Source organism: Dreissena polymorpha, chromosome 1, assembly GCF_020536995.1.
Source record: "Dreissena polymorpha isolate Duluth1 chromosome 1, UMN_Dpol_1.0, whole genome shotgun sequence".
Lineage (NCBI taxonomy): Eukaryota > Metazoa > Mollusca > Bivalvia > Myida > Dreissenidae > Dreissena > Dreissena polymorpha.
In genome coordinates this window covers 167,908,067-167,925,150 of record NC_068355.1, presented here as the reverse complement: position 1 = coordinate 167,925,150, position 17,084 = coordinate 167,908,067, and the positions used below count along the sequence as shown (strand labels likewise).

The following is a 17,084-nucleotide window of genomic DNA, read 5'->3' as shown; positions in this document are numbered from 1 at the left end:
AGCATTCAACATCCTAAATGATTAAACGTACAGTTTGCGGAATATTATAATAAACGGATAAAGTTATAAAGACGCCAGTAGGGAAGGAAAGCAGTAATAATCATTGAACGGGCCAGTACGCATCCATGCGATATTGGTATCGCGATCACACCAGTAGGATCAAGGAAGAGTTTTGTTCGCTTAATACGTTTTGGCGCCTCTCCAAATGAAAAGCGCAAAATTTATGAAAATTAAAAAATGTTGTTTATATCGTTATTCCATGATTCAAATTTTAAGCAACTGATAACAAATAGTAGACACTTGTATAATTAACAAAAATTATTAACGATTTTGTGTATAGCATTTGTCAACGACGAGATGTGCTGTTCTGGCCCTTTAATAACAATTGTACATTTTGCGTCTTATTTATGCAGCTTTAAAACCAGCTTTAAAAGTTTATATAACTTATTGTGAAAATTTTTCATCATCATTGTTGTATTAGTTTATTCAGGTAACTTTGTGAATGAAACCAAATAATATTATATAAAGTTGGTCATCACGATTTATGTACTTTCAAAAGAACGCCCGGTCTGTAAATCAAAGCTTGGCTGATAAGACAGTGTTCTAATATTTTACTTTGGTTCAGCGTTTAAGTCCATCTTTATATTTCGCAAAAGGATCTAGAGCTGACATGATCGTAAATTTCAGGAAAAACTAGACATCTTATTGTAAAGATGAAATTGGTATTGTATTTGAATGAATTTGTGATTTTTTTTGTTTTATTGTAAGTTCTTTGAATGGTTGTATGTAATAGTCACTTAAACATTCTTGTTCTATTTATAGTTACGTGTGTGTTTTTTAAATCATATTTTAACTATTATAAATGGATTTTAGATTAAAGTATTTGGTGGTTAAAATTGTATATGTATGATTGACGTAGTATAAGTTCGTTAAATAGAAGAGTCAGTAGACGAACAACCTGTAAAAGCAGCTAGTTTTTGATGTGACATTACCACAGTTACGTTTTAATTGTGTGTGATATAAGTAGATGTTGTAGTAGTTATTGGGGATGGTAGTAATGTTTGGTGGTCGTGGTCAATTTTTGTGCATGTCTTTCAAGTATTGGTATTATGAAATCGCACATCGGGCATGTACGATACATGTCATTTCACTCTATGACAATTATTTCTGTCTACTTTTCCAAGGACATGTACACATTTGGGGCATGAACTGATGTAAATGTTGGATTTGTTTATTTCTAAACGTATAGATTATAATAACAAAACATGTATGATTTTTAATAAACAATTTATCAAGGAAAGCAAGAAGAAATATTTATATTTATATAATTGACTACTATTTGAAAACCGTTTGATTTTCCTATCATAGTTGTGCATAGACAAGTACAGAGCATGCTTAAATATGTTCACATCCTTGCAGTCCTGAAGGGCTCATAATAGAGTCATAAGTGTTCATCTAAAGATTGAACATAAGAATGTCTGTTTTGGATATGGTTTATACGTGTTTTTGTCATGTCAAAGATAGTCAATTCTATGAATCAATACATACCCTGATTTGAACATATTTTCTGCTTTTCCCTTGTGTTATACTGATCTGAGTTAGAAATCAGGTGTAAAAAAATTCAGACATTTAGCATTCGTTGAAATGTCCCTTTAGAGAACTGAACTGGAAACAAAAAAACCCCATTACTTTGTAGGCTCGAAAAGTGTTTTCCCATAAAACAAAGAACCAAACTATGAAAGGGAAGCCAACCTATTTATAATAAAGTCATATATTGCAATTTGGCTACAGGAAGAAACATCATAATATATATATACACTTTGCATCATTGTAAATGTATCTTAAAGGGATCTTTTCACGCTTTGGTAAATTGACAAAATTGAAAAAAGTTGTTTCAGATTCGTAATTTTTCGTTTTAGTTATGATATTTGTGAGGAAACAGTAATACTGAACATTAACCATGCTCTAATATAGCCATTATATGCAACTTTTTACGATTTTAAAACCTAAAAATTATAAAGCGTTGCAACGCGAAACGATTGAATAATTTGGAGAGTTCTGTTTTTGTCGTTAAATATTGTGAAACTACGAAGATTGCTTATATAAGGTATAAAATACGTCAAGAATGTGTACTCGGCGGAATAGCTCAGTAGGCTCTAGCGTTTTTACTTCAGGACTCTGGCAGGACTCCAGGGGTCACTGGTTCGAAACCTGCTCCGGGCAATGTTCTTTTCCTTTTCTTAATTTTTTTCTTGATTTTTTACTGGAGCTTTTACGATCCAATGTTTACAGGTATCAATATAAAGCATTTAATGAATAAGTTAAAAAAAATGCCAAAATCTGTGAAAAGGCCCCTTTAAAGTTCAAAATTTCCGGTTTTACGCACGACAGTTTTTAGTTACAAGTCCCTGGTCATGTGATCTGATTTTAAACATTGAGTAGTTTAAGAGGCATTTTATCGCTTTCAAAATACCGTTATAATGTTTTTGCCCAATTGATTCTTTTTGTGGAAGTGTTGTTTACTTGTGTATTGCCGTCTATTGCTATTGCTCATTGATTCCTTAACATAAATAAAATACCGCATGGTATTGTTAGGTTTCTCTTCTGCTTGTGAAGCTGAAGGTTAACTTTGCGTTAACTCAAATTTTGTTTAAGACAGTCTGAATCTATTGAGAACGGTGGCAGACATTTCAGTCTTTAATTACAGTAAAACATGAAACTAGAAACAGAAATGTTGATATTTGTTAACGTCTCTTGATAATGTATGCATGAATTCAATGAGACATTCGTTCATGTTATTTTAGAGCAACCGTTTCAAATGTTAAGCATACCCTAACATCAACTGTTATTAATCGCAAATCATTATTAATTACCTCAGCAAGTTCCACTGCTGTTGCTGATGCTACTACAGCTGCGCCTTGCAAATGCAGCCACTTGTCAGTGCACTTTCACTGCCAACACCCCAGTACGGACGGAAACCAACTCAAAGTCACATGTTGTGCAGTATCTTGGGAATGCCACATGCTTCCATGGAAACATAACAAATGACTGGTTTATGGTCTCGGGTCAACCGGTAAGTTAACAGGGGTCGACAAACATTATCATATAAAACTAGTCAGTTTTCATCACTTTTTAACTATTTTTTCACAGGTTTTCGACGAAGTAGTTTGCAAGGTTAATTGTTTATAAAAGTGTAAGAACTTTTTTCCAACAAGTTAAGATGGTCGAATATGATAAAATTTCGTGCATTTGCTACTTACATGCAGACCTAGTATGCACCCGAACGATAAAAATAAATTAAAGTGATAAATAAATAAAATGTTGAACATACTGCTTTCTTGACATTATCATGTTTCTTGTTGTTGGTTTTCCATAGGAAATGTACATTGGTAACATAAGCCAAACTGAAATAATTTTTCTACCTTAAAGTTTATATACAGATTCTTCATTCTGTGTGCAGGGATTTAACTTTGCATTCCATTTGCTCATAATTATTGCTTTACATGCTCTCATATAGGCATAAGTATGCGCACAAAACTGGTTATCTGACCTGTTTAAAGGCTGTCAAAAGCAAAGTTATAAACTTAAACATCTTCCTGTTTTGCCCTCCCAGGATATGTATATTCAAGAGGACCAGCTTCTGCCATATGATAACTGCATACTGCTGGATGCCAGTGAATGGTTAGGTATGGAATTGCACTTTATTGTTAGTAAACATTTACCCCCGGCTAGTCATTCCGTATTTCCATTCATCGTATCGTCTGTTTGAGTGAAAATAATCTGTATCCTGTACTAAATCAAAAGGCACGTAAGCTATGTTTATGCAACTCGACTTACAAAAAGAGGGTCTTAACGAGAACATGTATAATGACCTAAAATTGTAAGTTGAAAACCAGGTTCCTTCAGTGTGTTACTTTAACATTCATATGGAGATTTTATGGTTAATCAATATTAACAATATATCAGGCTAGCTCAGTACCGTATGTCGATCTTTGGACTTAAAATCTTGTGCTAAGACTTGGGTATGATTTGCAGCTGAAATACCAGGTCTTAGAACTGTCAATTCCTTTGACTCCAATGTTTGGATGCCTTGCCTCGCGGATGGACACACCATGGCTTGCTTTGCTGCCTCCTTTGAAACTTGTGTGAGGCATTCTTCCTTGGATGGCTGTCCCCCAGTGACGATTGAGGAGAAAAGATTTCTTCTAGGTTCGTTACAAATATATCTTTAAAATATTTCAAAACCACAGGCATGCCGGTAAGCGAGTATAAATAATAAGCTAGAAGTATCCATGATTTGTACATTTTTTTGTTAAAGTTAATTCGAATTGACAAGATTATTTTTACAGATAACCAAGCAAGTGTTTCAAATGCTGAATCCATAGTTACATATTTTGTATAAAGATATTTGATTTGTGTAACAGTCTACACAAAACAAGTAAAAATCTCTCGAAACTTTCACGCGCATTTCGTTGTGGATACGCAAAAATATTTGAGTGTTAAGGCCCCTGCCGATTTCTCAGGAAGGGGCTTTAGGTTTACCCGGGGTCAATGTAGGGATGTGAAGATTAATCCTGTTCTTAATCCGTTAACATTATTGATAGGGTACTTTGTTGTTTTTTTCTAACAAAGGTCTTTGCATATGCCTCTTCCCTATTATCCCTATTTTCATTTCACCACAAATAAATTCTACATTATTCACATATAACGGCAATTTAAATGCGCAAACTTGTCACAAACAACATGCATTGTATAAAGATTTCCAATTGTTAATTTTTTTCTCCAAACATGAAATAAGAATTAAACTTAAAAATGTCAAGATGAAATGCTCATGGGTTGGATGTTTTAAACAGAATGTTCAAATATGTAGGGGGTCGATTTCTATATACCCGGACATTTTGAACATGATAAATTCCAGTCGTGTAATTAACCAAATGCCACATAAATACTCATAGTATCAAAGCTAAGAAGTAAGAGTAATTAATAAATGAATAAATGGATTTGTTTAGGGAAAACGCGCATTTTTAGTAGAAAAGAAAACTCACAACTACTATTAGCATAACTGCCGCAGTCATCTAAAATTTCCCCACCTCTTCGGGGCACCTTGATTGACAATCGATATGACATCATGACATTATATTTGCATTATTTTAAAGAGCAGAAAGAACCTTTACGCTGTAATGCCAATGACATTTTTGAAAAATCGCTATTTCAATTACAATTCTTGTAAAAAACACATTTACAACTTTCTAACTAGTACCTGGACATGTGGGGGAAGGACGGCAGCAAATGGTGGGCATGGTCTTTAAAACCAGAAGCAATGTGATACAATCTGTCACAGACAAATACATGACTATTAAGACTGTTTTAACTTTGCACTGACACAAGCAATTCTGTAAGCTTCCACGGAGTGAAAATTCATTAAGCATTTAATTTTTATACAACATCAATTTTGGTATAGTTATTTCTGTTCTTCATTTTTTAGTTTTCAGATTAACTTTTAACACAATTTTATTCTATTTAAATGTCAGACCCAATAACTACGTGGCTACTTAGGTCAAGGTCATGCTTTTAAAGCCGAATACGTAAATAGAGCACTGTATTGTTGTAAAGTATTTTCCATTTATAACCTATACAATTAATTTTAAATTAACTTGGCACCAATACTTAAGTATATGAGTTGCTCTATAATGCACAAGCACATAGCTTTATATAACTTTAAACAACTTTATTTTGAAAGTAAATGAAATACAAACTTCATTATTTAGTGGCTCATGATTTGGTGAGATAAAAAACACCAAATACTAGTTTTTAATTTATATGCGCTCTGACATTTTCGACAGCAATATTATCTTGCAGACAACACAAACATGTGTGACTTTGAAGCAGACAGCCTATGCTCATGGCAGAATGTTCAGCAAGGTGACGACTTCGACTGGATTCGCTACCGGTCATCAACGCCAACAGATGACACCGGTCCGGATTTTGACCATACCCTCAAAAATGATAAAGGTGCAAGGATGTTTTAGGATACATAATATTGAATGAATTTTGTCATACATTTAACCAAAAAAACACGTTTTAAATGAATGTGCTTTAAATATATGAACATATAACAGATTTCACCAATATAAATTAGTATTCATGTAACGTTATAATTCTGCTTTGTAAATATTATGAGTTTTTAAGGGGAAGTACTTTTTTGTCAATGTGTATGTCTTTTTGAAATGGCTGTTTGCTCAAGTACTTTGGAAAGACAGTTTAGAAGGAGTATATATGCATATATTCGGGCAAGGCATTTAAGAAGCAGGTAAGCGTTTCGGGCAAGTAGTTTTAAAACTTGGTATGGTATTTAAAAAGTGGGTATTATGTTATGGTGCTTTCGAATACGGTGCTTACACATGTTATTTGGGGATGGTTTTTAAGAAATGGCTATTATTTTTACGCAGGCTATGGGGTATGAGGTTAAGAATTGGGTAATATAAATGTAAAATTTTAATTTTAAGAGTGGGTGTTGAACCAACTATAACTGCCGTATTTGTTGCTCTTATATATGCCTGCTGTTCAATGTTCCTCCAGGGAGCTACATGTTTATTGAGACCAGCTCCCCGCGGGTCCAAAATGAGAGGGCCTGGCTGGTTAGTCCACTTATACAATACCCGGGATCCCATTTCCAGTGCTTTCAGTTCTGGTATAATTCAGCATTCTTTGTCATCTCGGATCGTAGCCTAACTTTTCTTCCTTCTTTGGCATAAAGTGCTGAAAATGAGCTATTGTGATCTTTCTATGTCAAGCGGTGTGCGTTGTCAAATATTCAGTTCATTAACACTTTACGGCCCATCTTGATTTAGCTGGTCAAAAGGTTAAGTTCACTAGGTCAAATTTTCGAAAGAGAGTGTTACCAATCTAAATGCAACTATAGACAATTCCAAAAATCGATACCTCCCGGATTAACCGCCCCTGAATACTCTTGCGCGCCTCCAAAACGGTACTGAAGAAATAAACATGGACCTATATGTGTGTGTATAGGTCCCTACGCAAAACAAGGAAGCGAAACGGGTTTATCAAATATATTTGAGGATTTAAAGAGTTTCTGTTATCGATCTGACAACCACACAATAGTTAGTGTTTTTTTTTATTAATATAAATTACGTAATTAGTAGAAATAAGGTTCATCTGCATTCGTTTAAGAGTAATAACACACAGCATGGACATGGACCTATTTGTGTAGGTCCCTGGCATGAATAAGGTCTTGATTGTCATTTAACATGTTATTTAAAGGTGGCACGTGATATCTTATTTAAATTTCGGTATCAACACATGTGCAGACATGTGGTGTCACGGGCAAACCCATAAAGTCTTTTAATCCACACATGGAACATCGCCTCCCATTGAGCGAATTCGTTCGCGCCTTTATCGCTGATGTTTTTTCAAGAGATGTATGTTGCTGTCATTTCTAATCCGTAATTAAAGAAAAATAAATCACTCATTTTGTGCGTGTTTTTATTTTTTAAGCGTAAATTTAGACCGTTTTACGAATAATTAATTAAGACATACGTTTAGGAAATCTAGAGAACACAATTGGAACTATTTTAACTTATTTAAGGCTCATTATTTTTCATGTTGAACATTTCAATCGTGAATTAAGATGTTATTAAGAAAATTTAATAATATTTCAGGCAACATGTAAAACGTTTTTTAAATAAAAATATAAGAAAGTTGTAGACAAAAGCTACTATGTCCTTTTAAATAAAAAGGTATGACATATCCTGACATCTTACACAGTTTTGCAAGCGAATAACTCGATACTTGAGCGATTTTTAAATAAAAGATTGCTAAAAACCACTTTAGTTTTAGACTAAACTAGATAAATTATTTTAATTAAAAAAAAATCTCTACCTGAAAATCTTACAGAGTTTCGATAACAAAGATTTACGAAGCAATTTTAGAATCACAAACATCATTTCGGCTATAGATTTGTATATTACCTTTAAAATGATACAAGGGAAATATAAATAGCGAAATGGTAACTGTTAGACAAACAAAGAGATGTATTATTCAATTAAAGAAGTCGTCCTAAGTCTTTAATCTTACAACGTTTCTTAATGAATATCTCCGGAAAGTATAGAAAGTACGACATTTAATAAGAAATAATATAGGCTTAAACAAAGGCAGATATCAATTTAATTGTCTACATCGATCTTAAATCTATCTAATAAATATCAAAGATCTATCCAAAAATATGGTCTGAATGTATGTTTCCAATCTTTATATATTGATAGATCTTTGTTAATATCTCCGGCACTATTTACGATAAAATCACAACGTTTACTTCACACTTTAGATATTTCTATACCTTTATAATTATGCTTGAATAATTTTATTCCATAAAGAAATAACTAAATTTTATACAAAGGCATTACTGAAAGGTATGCTTAAAAATGCCAACTCGGCCTTTAACATTACGTGTTGTCACTGAATGTTGTTGCAGAGACACATATTTTATGAATCTATCTTGTATATTTTTAATTTAAATTATATTGATTTACGATTTGATACATATCGACACTTCGTTTCATGTTTCACTTGTTTTTAATCATAATGTGCGAAGTCATAAAGTACTGTTTATTGGAATAAGGCGGGTATACACTATGATAACGTTGTAATCTGTCAAATTCTTCAGTACCGTTTTCAATCGCGGGTTACGTAATAGCCAATATGGCGGCGCCCATATTATCTATTCTGGGATTGTCTATATTAAGGCCGAATATGAATCTGGGTCACGTGTTCAAAAGCTTAGTCATCAGGTAAATCATAAATTAACTTTGTAACCACTCTAGAGTCCACATGTTTTACTCAATGTTAATAAACTTGGGTCGAAATATTAATTTTTATTACTAATATATCTAGGGCAATATCAAATCTGATCAACGTTTTAAAAATTAGGTCACAAAGTAAAACCCATTTTAATACTCTAGACGGCCTACTTATTCCACAATCTTGATGAAACTTCTAGGGAGGTTAACTGGAACAGTATCAATGCCATTTTTGAACCTGTGTCGACGTAGGTCAAATCTTGGTCACTAGATTTAAGGCTCTATAAAGGTGAAGATCCGTAATTATTTACCGATTTTTAAATATTTTTTCCGTATTTTATATATAAAGGTTATCAAAAAAACAATATGTATATGCTATTGGAAATTACCATAAAATATTAGCAATACAACTTGTTTTGAGCTCAAAATACAGTGTCCTCCAAGTCAACCGTGTTTACAAACAATCAATTTATTTACATCGCTGTTTACTCGGAAAAGTGAAAGTGAAAGTGACTCAGGTCACCAAAATATATCGTTAATTGTCAATGTTTTCCGGTATCACTCACAAAGTATGTCTATTCTAATAATGGTCAAAACGTTTGTAGTGATCTAATTAGTTACTTTTTGCTGGTAAAAAGTTGTTTTAAATAGAATTAAAAGTGAATGTTCTTTTGGCTATTTTTAGCATACGTCACCGCTTTGGGGCTACACATCACGTTAGTTGCAAAGTTGTAAACATTTTTTCCAATTATGAAACGGGTATATCTTCAGTTCTTCTTGACAACGTTGCACCTCAGCTGTGTTATTAGCATTTTGTATGCAAAGGTAACTGAAATCCGGTAAAAATTAGGCAAGTTTATATGCATAATAATTGGATTTGTCACCTTTATAGGGCCTTTAAGTCTTAAACAATAAGTGTACTGTGAACTATCTAGAGCGCTTCACTACACAAATTGTTTTTTTATATTATATGGACAGCTTTGATGAAAGTATTATGTTCATGGGGAATAAAAACGTCACTTTGTTTGCATGATCACGACAAAACTCTTTGAAAAACATACAGTCTCAAACAGGGTTATCTCACGAGCTAACCGACCACACTCCTGTTTGCAGAATGTTTCCAGATATTTTTCTTCCAAATTCATTCCGGATATACCGGTGTAAGTTGTGTGTCCCTTACACAAATAAATGATACTATATGAGTTATTATTTAAATAAGAAATATTAAAGTTTTAACATATTAGATCATGCAAAATGCCTGTGGGGTGAAGTAAAAATATGAACATGTTTGCAAACGAACATTAAATATGACCACAGGTATCACATGAAAGGCTCGTCGGTGGGAACGCTGAACGTGTACCAGACACAAGATGGCCTCCTCCCCGGCAATCTCATTTGGAGCTTGTCGGAGCACCAGGGCCCTGATTGGCTGTCTGGGCAAGTTCCACTGAACACAACAGTGGGGTACAAGGTAATCTATGATATTTTATAAAGTGTCCTGGCGTTGATTTGATTTCGTATGTGAGTAAGAACATGATTTCAAGTTAACGTCATAGAGTTCCCATAAAAACTTGTTTCGTTATGTAATTGGTGATCAATAGTGAAATATAAGCGTCATCCGTGTGCTTTATATTGGTATAGCTAGTTTTGGAGGCAACAGTAGGGATTGGTTACGAGGGTGACATCGCAGTGGACGACTTTAACTTGACGAAAGGCTTCTGTCCACCACTGCCCGTCAAAGCTTCTAGAACAAATTTAGCAAGAACAAATGGTTAGAATAAGTTTATTAACATTCAAAGCTTGAAAATCCCTGTTAAAACATCATGAGCTTGTTAAAATGTAATGTATTGATCATTATTATAGATTAATCATTAATCAGCTTAGTTAACAGATTCATCCTCTCATTGTATGCCCAAAATTGGAGAATGGGGCACTTGTTTGTCTGTCCTTCTTTGTGCCGGTCAATATTTTCAAAAAGTCATACAATTATGCATCTGCAAAAATAAGTTCTTAGTTTACAAAATTAGTCTATCCATAGCCAAACTGGCATTGCATTTATAAAAGAAGTATCCGTTTTTTAGAATTTCTGTCGTTCTGCATGTCCCTGGATATTTGTATTGCGCTTAATTTAAAACATATTCCTGTTATACTGATGAAGCTTTACAAAAATGTAAGCAACCACGTTAACTTACGCCCTACCAGAAGTTATATCGGACAATTAAACAATTGTCCCTTTTTGCGCATAAACATGAACAATTACACTTGTGTTGTGGTTACGAAAAGTATTGCTGCTTATGTTGTGGACTTATCACAAATATTAACCCGTATGTGATCTTGTGCATCTGTGTGTATTTGTGTTTTGATATTTTTAAAGTTTGGAGGCAAAGTGAACTGTCTATTGTCTAAATAATTAGCTATAGTATTGAGCAAACACCACTTAGATCAGAAGTAGTGTAAGTCGCCCAACTGTAGGACCGAAATACTGTTATTATAAAAAGTAAAAAAAAACAACACTTTATTTACTATAATAGAAACATCAACAAGCCCGTCCTACCCGCCAGTCCCAGCTGATCTTGTTCTGCAGTACTTCTGTGAGAATATCAATAATGTCAACTGCAGCCGGTACGCGTATGATGTGCCATGCGGAACTGACGGACGCTTCTACCCCAATATGTAAGCTGTAAATAATTAGTTTGTGTGTATGGCTAAATTATAAAGGGTTGAGTTAACCGTGCAATTATTGAGTTTTACCAAATGTATAATTAAATTAATAAGTTGTGTTTTGAATGCCAGTGACTCTTTTTCAAATGAATGTCACTGTTATTGCCCTTTATTAATTATTTGCAAATATTATATCTGAGACATATTTAGTAGACTCAAGAGTAATAAATTGAAACGTTATGATTGTTTGCAATGCGGTTTTCACCATAAACAATGTTCAATCTGTAAAGAAGGAATATCACTTGTAATAGCTGAGTCTCTGAATGTAGGCCAAAATCATACTATGAGGTGAACTTTGTGTGCAAAGTTTGTGGGACGTTGCTAAAATGTAAAGGTCATAATTAAAGATCAATGCTGTTATATTTTAGTGTCACTTGTAATAACTTTGGATGTTATTACAATGGCATGTATTGATTTTATTGTAGATGCATACTCACTAAAGAGAAATGTTCCAATCCTCACTTGGCAATCCACACAGATTACAAACATTGCAGTGTTGTCCCAGGTATTTCAAATTAAAATTAGTTATTTTTATGTTTGGAGTATTGATAGTTATTATAATGATAACGATGATCATGATGATCATAATGGTGATGGTTTTGCTCTTTCTTTAGGATGGACCACCGTTTCTTCCTTTGGGACCACACCAGTCACGAGCATTCTGGGATCAGAGCCGCCCATATTTCAGCTGTTCTGTGAAAACAAGGACCACATCGTCTGCAATCAGTTCGATGTCGTCTGCGCAACTGATGGCCACTTCTATCCGAACAGGTATAGTTGAACTCTTAAGCAATATATGTGTAAGCTATTGGCTATGCTTATTAAAAATAGCTGTAGCACACTTAAAATAAAGTTTTCGTATTTAAACTAGCACGTCGTGTGAGATATCAATTATATAAATATTTAGCAAGATCAGGTCAAAGACTGCGTGTTATGCTATTTTCACAATCTAGAATGCCGATAGTTCTTAAACATTATGTGAAATTGAATCTGCTTGACATACGTGTCTTTTTCAAGTTCAAAACATTTGGAAAGAGGTTTAATCAGTATAAAGGTTTAGTGCGACAAGATCCATCCATATCATTTTTAATATCCTTTTTATTGCAAGTAAGCTTGGCTTAAATGATTTTCAAGCGATTAACTCATAGGTCAGATAGTTCATATTTAACAAAAGCTTGGTATAACTCATTCGTGTTAACAGGTTATAACTCATGGGAGCTCCTATGTTTTCATTTTATATTATTTTTTCTTTCCCTTTTCCTTTAATGAAGGGACATTTAGCTTCAGTTTTGTCTTTGTTAACCATTGATGTGTATCCTTGCCAATGGCTTTGATCTTTCCTGTGTATATACCCGTCTTTTGACGGGAAATATTTGGGAAACCCTTGATGTGCGGTCGGTTTTCCGCTCCAACAGTGTAATAGTTTACATCACATCTTAAATTAACTTTTTGAAATTTTAATTTGCATAAATTCGAGGCTAAGTTTGATAACCAGTCAATTGGCACAATGCACTTCAATAGTGCGTTATTGCCCTTAATATCAATAAACAACATTGCAACAATACAATCTTCCTCAAGCTGTCTTGCGTTTTATTGCATAAGATGGAGGCCAATTGTGATGATAAGGCTCTTTCTATGAGGAACTCCTATGTTATCGCAATTCATTCGTACAATTAACACAACAATTACCGTAACCGCACTCTTACTCAAACGGTTTTTATGCATCTGCGCAACAGAAATTTGAAAATCTTGTTGATATAAAACCAATACAAATTCTGATAACTAACCAATTTGCACCAATTATTTTGGAGTTAGTTCCTTTAATTTATTTAAATAAAGCGAAATTCGCGATTTCTGCTCCCTAAGTCTTGCATTTTGATCGAATGCTCACCAAATTGTCTGTTAATGTCTACATTGAATGTATGCGAAGCTCAATATCTAGCCAATGTCCTGTGTATTTCCCTTTTGATTCAAACAATACACCATTTTACGTTTCGGATCTCAAAACTCATTTAACGTTTGCAGAATCTTCACCATACTGTCCAGATTTTCTTTTTTCCAAACAAGTAATTTTAACCAGCCAAAACAATATGGGTTTCTATGAGGATCCTTTCTTACGACCATTGTATTTGTTTGACCTTGTTGTAGATGTGAACAGTTGAAAGCAACCTGCACCAATCCTGCATTAATGGTATCTTCAAAAGTTTCACTTTGCTCAGTGAACTCAGGTAAACGTTTTCCTCTTGCAATTTTTCTGTGAAGTTAGAGTTACACAATTTTCGGACAAATAAACAGTGCGAGTACAACAATGCAATCAAAATGTGGCCATGCGTGCATAAACAGAGTTGGAATATATTATTACGATAGGATTCGTGATCGAAATAGATGCTTTGCGTTTCTTAACTGCTGCAGTATAATTACCGCCTTTAGTTTTAAATTTGCCAGGTAAACAATATGAAATTGTAACTTGTTCTTCATAAAGTAAGTTAATTGTTTGGCTAAAAATAATGTATTAAGAATTTAAAGAGTATTTTATATTTAAGGAATGTTTTTAGTAAAATCCTGCGTATATATTCGGCTAGTTTCTGTGTAAGTGAAGGAGAAATGCTGATCGGTAATCTCCGTAGAGTGCGGAGGGAATTCGGAAACGTCGGTAGTTTCCGGATCGTGTCTTTCCGTTGGCTAGGTGGCGCTCTGTTCGCCAGTATATAAAGACGCGCAAATCGACAAAGTTGGTCAGTTCTCTTGCGGATGCCAACGGGATCACATCTAAAGAGAAAGGTGCAGTACTCGCATGAACAGTATTTTGGAGCAGTTGGGTATTTACGTTAATATTAAACGGTGCTGCCCGGGCCGCAGAGTTCCTGTTTCTTGTAGAGGGGACTTCAGAGCGTTGGAAGTCAGTAGCTTCACGAAGTCAATAGGTTCAAGGAAGCCGAAGCCAGTAGCTTCACGTAAGCCGGAGGGTTCTTTGAAGGCATCGGTCCCCTCTTTGGTCGCATTGTATATATCTGAAGCGACTCGATTATTTTTAGTTCATAATCAGAAGGCAGGTAGTCTAAGGAAAATTATTAATTACACTGTTAAGAGTATCACGTTTACAGATTTTTCTAAACGTTTAAACGAAATGAAATAAACGAAACGATACCGTTTAAACGGTATCCATACGTCCGTTTTAAAAGCATCAGTGCCATCACATTTCCAAACTGAAAGTAGTGATTATTTCCGGAAGTTATATTTAGTTCATAACCCATTCGCACAATAACGTCATATTAAAACCAACTGTTCTCGTCGTTGTCTAACCATTGAGTTATGCGTTTTCTACTTACATGCCGTTATATTTTGTAACAAAGATGAATTAATATTTAACCCACATTTCTTCAATTAGAGTACACCGGTGTTAATTGTTTTATTGTTTTACTTAACAAGATGTACGTCAAAACGAGTATCTGTTCATTAAATTAAAAATGAATGCCGATGAATAAACGGTGGGAAATTTTCCTCATGCACTTCATGGCGACGCGCGTTGAATTTTCAAGACGATTAGGGGCATGATCATGCAAGAAATAGCGGGAAACTGTTCCCGAGCACTTCGTGCCGATGCAGGTAAAATATTCAAGACGTCTAGGTCGTACAGGTGTATTGTTATGTCTACGGTACTGTGAATAAGGGCCATCTGGCGCACGTGATACAAATACGAGTCTTTTTCAGCAGCTTTTAATGAGTTTTGCAACATCGTAATGTAATGAACTAAAATGGATTCTGTTGACATTGACTGTCGTTTAAACGTTTACTGTTTTTGTAAACGTTTTTGAGCAAAACACGAAACGCCATCGTTTAAACGTTTAAACGTGATACCCTTACTGTTTATTGTATTCAACGAAATAGTTAGCCTTCCGAGGACTTCGGTAGGCACATCGATTGTTTGAGGTCGCGCACACAGCGCTCGGTGGCGGCCTCAGGAAGTCGGCGGCTCGCGCTACATATTAGGTGGCAGCGGTGGGATAGGGTACAAAAACCTATCCACAGTTTTAACCTGTCAGCCCATGCCTCAAAATGGCTGACGGTAGGGAAGTTATTCTTCTCAAAGAATCGGAGGCTTTGAGGCGGAAAAATGAAGCCCTCGCCAAAAAATGTGACACATATGCTTTGGAAAGGCATTTGGAGTTATTAAAGCGTGATAACATGCGGGCTGGCTTGTGTACTCCTGTTCCTGAAAAAGAGACGCCTATGCCTCAATCAAAGCCAAATTATTTTGAAGGAAACGTCACATTGAAGAAGACTCCATTAGAACCTTCGAGTATTGTGAAGGCAGCTACGTATGATGGTCAATCATCGTGGCGAGATTATAGAGCGCACTTTGAGGCGTGCGCTGAGATTAATAAATGGGAATACAACGACAAGGGTTACAAAGTGACACATTGGCTTTGGAAAAGCATTTGGAGTTATTAAAGCGTGATAACATGCGGACTGGCTTGTGTACTCCTGTTCCTGAAAGAGAGACGCCTATGCCTCAATCAAAGCCAAATTATTTTAAAGGAAACGTCACATTGAAGAAGACTCCATTGGAACCTTCGAGTATTGTGAAGGCAGCTACGTATGCTGGTCAATCATCTTGGCAAGATTATAGAGTGCACTTTGAGACGTGCGCTGAGATTAATCAATGGGAAAACAACGACAAGGGATTGCATTTGGCAGTGTCGTTGCGTGGCCAAGCGCAAGGGGTATTGGAAAACCTTGCACACAATTCCAGAGATTACGACTCACTGCTGCAAGCCTTGGAATAACGTTTTGAACATCCTAACCAGACGGAACTGTACAGAGTGCAGTTACGCGATCACAGACAGAAAGAATTGGATACCTTGGGAGAGCTGGGGCAAGGCATTCGCTGATTAACAAACCTGGCATACCCCTCTGCAACAGCAGATCTGAAAGAAACATTTGCCACAGAGCAGTTTCTTGATGCCCTTCATAGTGCGGACATGAAACTTCGCATCAAACAGGCTCGACCAGTATGCCTCAATGATGCCATCCGACACGCTGTGAAGCTCGAAGCTTTTAATCGCCCCGAAAGATCGAAGTCCGATGGCCATGTGTCTGCGGTAGCTACAGATGGTAGTAAACCAACAAAGCAAATCGATGAGCATCAAAAGATGGTTGATATGCTCGAAAGACGGCTTATGAAGTGCATGGGCGCCGTGGAAACCCCACAGCCTAGATATGGTTCAGAGTCGAAGAACATGGGGCGACGGTTTTATACCTGCGGCTCAAAGTTTCACTTGAGAATGCAGTGTCCTGGTAATGGACGTGGGACTTGCGATGAAGAAAAGACGACTTCAGGAAAGCCGAGTGTCTCTGACTCTAATGTCACTATGCGGGAAAGGCCTTCATTGAAACCTACATTGAAGCCTTCGTTGAGGCCTTCATGCAGCCATTAATTGTTTCTGGAGCCACAATAGTCGATGGTCACGTTTCTACATTGTAGCATGTAGAATGTTGCTGTTCCTCGTCAAAGCAGATTAAAAATCTGGGTAAGGTGGTAGAAAG

The 17,084-nt window shown here is 35.5% G+C and overlaps 1 protein-coding gene across 3 annotated transcripts in view; it reads left to right on the top strand.

Annotated features, from left to right (window-relative positions):
• The first annotated feature begins 614 nt into the window (after positions 1 to 614).
• The window catches only part of LOC127860085 (uncharacterized), a 34,102-nt gene continuing 17,632 nt past the window's right edge, over positions 615 to 17,084 (top strand). For 2 of the 3 annotated variants that reach the window (XM_052397895.1, XM_052397887.1), the window contains exons 1-12: positions 615 to 722; positions 2,879 to 3,073; positions 3,614 to 3,686; positions 4,036 to 4,209; positions 5,860 to 6,012; positions 6,580 to 6,691; positions 10,134 to 10,287; positions 10,458 to 10,587; positions 11,348 to 11,489; positions 11,963 to 12,042; positions 12,152 to 12,308; positions 13,686 to 13,765. In XM_052397895.1, coding sequence (XP_052253855.1) covers positions 714 to 722; positions 2,879 to 3,073; positions 3,614 to 3,686; positions 4,036 to 4,209; positions 5,860 to 6,012; positions 6,580 to 6,691; positions 10,134 to 10,287; positions 10,458 to 10,587; positions 11,348 to 11,489; positions 11,963 to 12,042; positions 12,152 to 12,308; positions 13,686 to 13,765 — 1,459 coding nt within the window. In that variant the 5' untranslated portion in view covers positions 615 to 713. Of the gene's footprint in view, positions 723 to 2,878; positions 3,074 to 3,613; positions 3,687 to 4,035; positions 4,210 to 5,859; positions 6,013 to 6,579; positions 6,692 to 10,133; positions 10,288 to 10,457; positions 10,588 to 11,347; positions 11,490 to 11,962; positions 12,043 to 12,151; positions 12,309 to 13,685; positions 13,766 to 17,084 lie in introns of those variants that run through there. The other variant, XM_052397904.1, reaches the window with a different exon arrangement.